The 7,233-nt window shown below is 51.4% G+C and overlaps 1 protein-coding gene across 1 annotated transcript; it reads right to left on the minus strand.

Annotated features, from left to right (window-relative positions):
- Positions 1 to 1,476: 1,476 nt before the first annotated feature.
- Positions 1,477 to 6,850, minus strand: Kcns2 (potassium voltage-gated channel modifier subfamily S member 2). Its single transcript, XM_005368133.3, has 2 exons — positions 6,413 to 6,850; positions 1,477 to 5,812 (listed from the first exon to the last, which is right to left on the minus strand). The coding sequence occupies exon 2, from the start codon at positions 5,767 to 5,769 to the stop codon at positions 4,336 to 4,338; it is 1,434 nt and encodes a 477-aa protein (XP_005368190.1). The 5' UTR covers positions 5,770 to 5,812; positions 6,413 to 6,850; the 3' UTR covers positions 1,477 to 4,335.
- Positions 6,851 to 7,233: the final 383 nt, after the last annotated feature.

A 7,233-nucleotide genomic window follows, 5' to 3' on the forward strand; every position in this document is an offset into this window, starting at 1 on the left:
AGTTGCACGAATCCAACAATATTCATACCCATCACCCTGGATGCTACGAGTACTACAGACCTGGCTTACTATCAGTAACCACTTGAGTAGCAAAAAGATTGGCACTGTGGAACAGGGCGGGGCTGTCAGAGCAGGCTGTGGGGGCTCTAAGCAGGGCACTGAATGAGGAGGAAATCTTTCAGGAGCCTCTGGTCCACTGGGGACCCCCCAAAATGTAACAAGCCTTCTACCAAGCATCCAGTGACACCAGCTCTTAGCGAAAGCTCCTCCCACTGCTGCCTCCACCAAGAAGGAGAAATTTCAGCCTTGGGGCTGAGGAGACCGTCATTTAGATCTCCAGAACCCATGTAAGCATGAGGAGGCAGATGATCTACCTATAATCCCAGCAATGGGAAGCAGAGGCAAGCATTCTAGCAAGCTGGCTAGCTAGACCAGCAACACAGATGTGCTAGGTTCGAGTGAGGGAGATGACGAAATTCAACTTCTAGCCTCCACACACATGTGAGCATGAACACACACATGCACACACACCGCATACACATAAACACACACACACACACACACACACACACAAAACCAAACAAACACCAGTTCGGCCTTTACAGGCAACCCAGTCCCTTGCTTCCCAATGTCCGCGTGTAATTGAGGGGGCTTAAGGAAGTTAGATAACTGTTTTCTGTTTAATCTACACATTTGCAAGGCTGGCATCCTGACTACGTCGGTCATGTGCCTCGTTCCAGAGTCGAGGCACAGCAGCTTCAAGCACAGGACTCAGACAGAAGGTGCAGCAGAGAGCCGTCAGGATGCCCCACAGTAGTGTGTTAATGGGTGTTAAAACCGACATTGCAAATACAGCGTTCTCGGTATTTAAAATTACAACCGTGGAACAAGTCATGCTGTTCACACAAAAGAAATACCGGTTAAGCCTTCAAGTAGAGACCACACAGCCTGTACAGATCGCCGCCATCCCAAAGTGCAGAACAAGTCATTTTCATTGAAACGAAGCAATAATTAGCAGGCATTTCAGTGATTCGAGGGCTATGATAAGTAGAAATAGCACATTTGGATATTAAACACCAATTACTACCTGATGAGCAAGGCATAAGCTCGGCGTTCGACACGCCCTCCTCGGCAGCAAACCTGGGGAATGAAGACGTCTGGTGGGGAACACAGCCTCAGACCAGTGCGTCTGTACAACGAGCACATGTCGTTTCCAAACAGATGCTGCAAGGAAAGCTCGGCCACTGTATCTGTCCCAGTGACACTGAACAGATCAAATGCCAGGAGTAAAGCTGCCCTTCAGCCACTAGCTGGACACACGTGAACGTGTGTGTGCACGAACATGAGTGACTGTGTGTGTGCATGTGTGCATGTGAATGTGTGTGTGCACGAATATGAGTGAGTGTGCATGTGTGTGTGCATGTGTGTGCGCACGAACATGAGTGCGTGCGTGTGAGTGTACATGCGTGTGTGTGTGCATGTGTGTGTTTGCGCGTGTGTGTGTGCGCATGTGCATGTGTGCGTGTGTGTGTCCCGCCAAGGAAGGATTGATCATTGGTCACCTTGACAGTCTTATGGGGACACTTCATCTTTGTAGCCTTTGTTCCCAGAGACAGGACAGAGAATTAATCTGCCCTGCCCTGGTTACCAAGAGAAACTGCTGCTGTGGGGGCGTTATCTAACATGGCCAATCAGAGGCTTTGCTTCTGAGCCAGCACCTGTGAACGTCGCACCTCGGTGTCCCGGAGTCCCTGGCATCACTATTCACTTTCTAGGGGAATTCACTGCAGTGACCCCATCAGTTGGGGTGCCCTCTCTCGAGGTCTCCGAAACCTCTGCTTGGAGAACTTGATGCCAATGGGACCTTTTCAGTTCAGAGGTGACTAAAAGTCTCGGTGGGCAAAGAAATATTTTTTACAAGTATACATACATGTATATATATATACAAGAAATGTTTAAAAAAAAGAAAGTCTCTAAAGCACTTTGGGATTCCCCCAAAGAAAGGCACCAGATAAAACAAGTCATTACCAAAAAGCAAAGTCAAGTTTTCCAGCTTTCGTACCCTTGTAGGTACCCACTAGAGGTATCTCTTTTTCGGTGGTAAACCCACTTGTTTAGGAAAATCCTTACTGGAGTGGCTAAGTTAGCAGGCCTCTTGCCTCATTTCTCCTTTGCCTCGGCTTCATGGTCAGTGACCATGGATATCATGTGGATACCATGCCGTGACCTTGTGCCATCAGCCTCAGCAGACGGAACGGTCCTCACAGGCTTATGCTATCACCTGCCTTCAGTGCATCTTCCAGGACTGAAGAGTTCCGTGTGCCAACAACCCTGTCTTCTGTCTCCTTGGCAGGGCCCTGTAAGTCATCTCATCTCACATCCTTGCTGCTTTGGAATCACACACGTAGGTGTGTCTACATGGAGGCACTAAGAGGTTGCCTCCCTCTGCCCTTCATGAAACTCCAACCTGATGAAAGATTTGAACTGGAGGCTCAAGGACATCAAGTGGCCAGTGCATTCACCCAACAAATCACCCACACTGTTGTAGCCATGACAACACTAGTACACAAAGCCCTCTGAGGCGATCCACTCCATACCCCGTAAGGTGTGGATTATCCTTACCCGACTAAAACACAAAATGGACCAATTGAGAGTAGGTCCAAACTTTGGATAAAAAAAGCCCATTTATCTCCTTATTTAGGTCGTAGATTCTTACAGCCTTGCCAAAGACTTAACAATAACGAAAGCCACTGGAAAACCATTGGGTTATGTAAAGGATGATGAGAAAGAATTATCTTAAAAGGGGGCCCAGCTTCCCCTTCATAGCATCTATGCTGACTATCTGCAGAGGAGGAACACATTGGGAAAGGAAATAGTGCTAACCCTTCAACAAAGCTTAGTGGTCGAAAGGTTTAAGCTTTTTCAAGAAATTCACAGTCATTTATATTTTATGAAGTAGTAGTTTTTGGCTTTATAACTCTTTCTTTTCTTCTGGCCTTCCCACAAGAAAACCCTGCAATTGCAATGAAAATAAGAACTCCAGCGTTTCCACCTTGGGTAAGCCACACTGTCTTCACACACATCTGTATTTTGAATACTCTTCTGCACTACCGGGCTTCCACGGCACGGCAGGAGCTCAAGGCAATCAAAATGTCTACGTACTATCCTGTGTCCTAGAAGCAGAGCTACCTAAAGAGAATTCTGCTTGAAGTTAAAAGGGCTGTCCTATTATGACGAGCTTTCAGAGCAGGCAAGAAAATGTTTAAGCTACTGCCCTTGCTAGCAACCTAACGATGCTCACCTCACAATGACAAGGCAACACTAACCTCTTCTAGTTGAGAAAGACACACGACCTTATTCCTAAACATCTTTAAAAAGAAATACTTGAAAAAAACATGCTAATACCAAGACACAGAAAACTTTGGTCAAAATGGCCTGGATTAGTAATCTTGGCCAGAAATAAAGGTCTCTATGATTCCTTCAGGAAAAATAGAGGCCTGACTGTCAATGAAAAGGTTTAGCCTATATAAAGTCTGTTTATAGCATCCTAGGGTTTGGCCCATGTTTAGCTAAAGTCCCTGTCCCTAATCTATCTGTTTAGGAAAAAAACATTCAGTGTTTACTACATGTGGACTGAATAACATTCTCTTATACTGACACTTAGGAGAGACACATCAATACACATCTTTCTAAAGACTGACTAGCATATCCATGCACATCACAAGGACGGAACCGAGGAAAAAGAAGACTTGCATTACTTGCATTAGTTAAGTGTGCTTAGCTTTGCAATCTTTCTGTTTTGGTATGGAAATTAGGGGAAAGCAATGGATAAATAATTGAGATTCTGTTTTCACAAGGTTGTGATCCGAATCTCATGATAATCCTTGCTGACCCCATAGACAGATGTGTTTCCACCGGACAGACTTGCCGGGGCTTTTTGTATAGAGTTCACACAAACAACCGCAGAAATGGGAGCACAGAAAACTCTACTCACAGGTGATACTGGGGCATCAAGACTAGAATAGTGTACACATTGGACAGAGAGATCGTCATTCTATATACTCATCTGGCAGAAAGATGAACATTTTATGCCCATAATGCAAAGACCAGTGAGTGTCACTTCATTGAAAGGTGCAAAGGCTTGGTGTTTGACACACCATCCTCTAAAAAAATGACTCTGAACATTGCAAAAGCAACCTAGGGCTCATATCCCATGCAGCTCTCCCTCTAGGGTCAGGATAACTCTTTATGTCCTAACCCTACGGTGCCTGGATTGTGCCAAAGGCACAAGAGGCGGATCGGCAAGGTATGTCTGGCGATCACAAATCATCCCAACTAGTGTAGAGAATCATCTAAACTCAGTTCACTGGGTGAACTCCTGCTCATGTTTGTCAGGCTTGCCATGAGGGATTTAACTTTATGGGCATAGTAGTCCCTTAAGTTGACCGAGGGGACCTCCTTCAATCCATCTCCAAAGTCACAGCTACGCATGGCACTCTCGAGTTGCTTTTGGCGCCGGTAAAAGTGGGAAAACTTATTGAAGATCAAGGTGATGGGCAATACCACCACCAGGATGCCTGCCAAGATGCAGGCAGAGGCAGTGAGCTTCCCGGCTGTGGTCCCAGGGACCACATCTCCATACCCGACGGTGGTCATACTGACGGTAGCCCACCACCAGCAAGCGGGGATGGTAGCCAGGCCCTCGTTCTCCTCTTTTTCAATGGTGTAGGCCACCACAGAGAAGATGGAAATCCCCACCGAGAGGTAGAGCAAGAGCAGCCCCACTTCCTTGTAGCTGTATTTCAGGGTGGCTCCCAAGGAGCGGAGGCCAGTGGAGTGTCTGGCCAGCTTGAGAATTCGGAAGATCCTCATCAGCCTCAGGACCTGAGCCACCCTGCCCAAGTTAGCCAAGGTAGGGGAACTCTCCACCACCAGGTTCACCACTAGAGTAATGTAGAAGGGAACAATAGACATGAGATCGATAAGGTTTAGAGCATTCTTGAAGAACTTGAGAAAGTCAGGGGCCACAGCAAACCTGGCCACCAGCTCGAATGTAAACCAGGCGATGCCGAAGTGCTCCACGATTTCGAACCTGGGGTCCTCGCCAGGGTTGCCCTGGCCATCGGGGATTTGGAAGTCGGGCAGGCTATTGAGGCACATGGTGATGATCGATCCCAACACCACCAAGATGGAGAGGACGCTGAAGACCCTGCTGAGGACTGAGTAGCCCGGGTTGTCCAATGCCAGCCACAGCTGCCTGCGGAAGTTGCCCAGGGGTTGCCCATCGAACTTGGAAGCGTCGTTATAGAAAGCCAAAATCTCGTCAAAGGAGGACGTGGTGCTCTCCTGGTCGCTCTGTTCGTCCCATTTCTCCTGCTCAGGTTCCACTTTGCGGCCGTGATAGCTATAGCTGCAGCAAGAGTCGATAAAGAACTCATTGATACCCCAGTACTCGATCTCCTGGCTGAAGGAGAAGACGCACAACTCAGCCATGACGTGAAGCTTGCCCGTGTGGTAGAAATGCAAGACATAGGGGAAGAGCTCAGGGTTACGGTCGAAGTAGAACTCACGTTGGACGTCGTCGTAGTCATCGCAGAGTTCCAGAATTGCCTCTCGCGAGTGGCAGAGAAGCAGACGGCCCAGGCGCGTCTCAGGGAAGCGCAGCAGCGTGTGGGAACGCAGCCGTCTCTTGAAGCCGCCCACATTGATGCGGATCTCTCCATCCTCGACGTCGGCCTCGGACACGTCCCACAGGCTCTGGCGGGTCATGCTGGAGATGCCCAGAAGCCCGGTCCGCGCGGGGGCGCTACACCTGAAAGCAGAAGAAACCGCATCTGTGTGAGCTCCTGCACTCCCCACCCCAGTCTCTCTTTTTCTTTCTCCCCACCCTCCTCTGGAGGACCCAATCTTCTCCAGCAGGGTCTCTGTGTGCGGTCTGACACTGGGGTGTGGGAATGATTTTATGGGGGTTGACCCCTTCCCAAGGCAAGGCAAGGGTGTATCTTTCTACGAGTGCAGCCGGGCCTCCACCTCCTCCCCGGAGTAGCGCCCAAAAGCTCTGAGAGCCCATGGGGGCTGCGTGCTGACCTTGCCTGTGAGCAGACCAAGGATACGCCCCCGCCCTCTCGCCGCAGACAGGCGGGACCCAAGCTGAGATGCGCACTGGCAGGGCTGGGCCAAGAAGGGGGCGCGGAGATTTGGGAGGGGGCGGGGAAATTCACCGCTCCAGTCCGTAAATCTGGGCCCAGGGGAAAAAGGGTCAACTCAGGGTCCCAGGTCTCCAGCCTCCAAAGACCGATCCCCTTCCCAGCCCCCTCTCCACCCCCAATCCCGCGCCCTACTGGCGCAGTGCCCCCAGCCGCGTGCGCTGCGCCTTCCCCGGGCTCGCCTTGCGCGTTCTGGAAGCGCTTACCTGGGTGCACAGGCGCCCGCGGCCGAGGCCGGCGGGAAACTTCCCCGATCTGCTGGCGAGCATCACCACGGTGGCCACAGCCGGCTGCCTGCGCGAGTGCGCGCGGGTGCGAGGATGTGGATGTGTGCGCCTGTGTGTGTGCCCCGCCACCGGGCAGGCGGGGTCCGCCGTGCGCCTCCTTTCAGTCTCGGGCCCCACACACCGCCGCCTGCAGCCGCGAAAGGCTCACAGGTGGCTGCGTGGCCCCGACGCTCGTGGATCCCCCCTCTTCCGATTCGCGCGCCCCTCACCCGCCAAGAGAGGCAGGAGCCCACGCCGCAGGCGCCCGCGGATCGGGGGTGGGAACCGAGCCCGTGCGCCTTGCGGTGGGCCCAGAGCCCCGAGCCGCGCGGTGGTGCTGAACGGACAGCTCCGTGCGCTTCAAGCTTAGGGCGGCTCCGAAGATGTTCCGGGGCGTCATTCTGTTCCCCGGGCGCCCCCCAGCTCTGCACAGAGCTGACACCTTTCCTCCCTCCCTCCGCATCCTCCGGAGACAGCTGTTATTGCCAGCACCCCAGGGCTCAGGCAGAAGGTTGCCTACGGTGACTTTCTCTCTCGCTGGATCTGTAGGAGACAGGCTAGGAAATGAGGGATGACTTGGGTATGTAGGGCAGATGGGACAGCAACAGAAGGATCTACGGGGCTTCCTCTTTTAGAGACCTGAAGAAAAGTTTCCCACACCTGAAAATGGAGTTATTGGAAAATAGGTGTTGTCGGAGAAGACGAGTTGAGCCGTGGCAGGGCTGTGAGTGGAGCAAGGGGCTGGGGAGGTGTGCACAGGT

Source organism: Microtus ochrogaster, unplaced genomic scaffold (assembly GCF_000317375.1).
Source record: "Microtus ochrogaster isolate Prairie Vole_2 unplaced genomic scaffold, MicOch1.0 UNK29, whole genome shotgun sequence".
NCBI classification, from domain to species: domain Eukaryota; kingdom Metazoa; phylum Chordata; class Mammalia; order Rodentia; family Cricetidae; genus Microtus; species Microtus ochrogaster.

Coding starts and splice junctions, on each gene's coding strand:
- Kcns2 (XM_005368133.3), bottom strand. CDS start 5,769: ATGACCCGCCAGAGCCTGTGGGACGTGTCCGAGGCCGACGTCGAGGAT.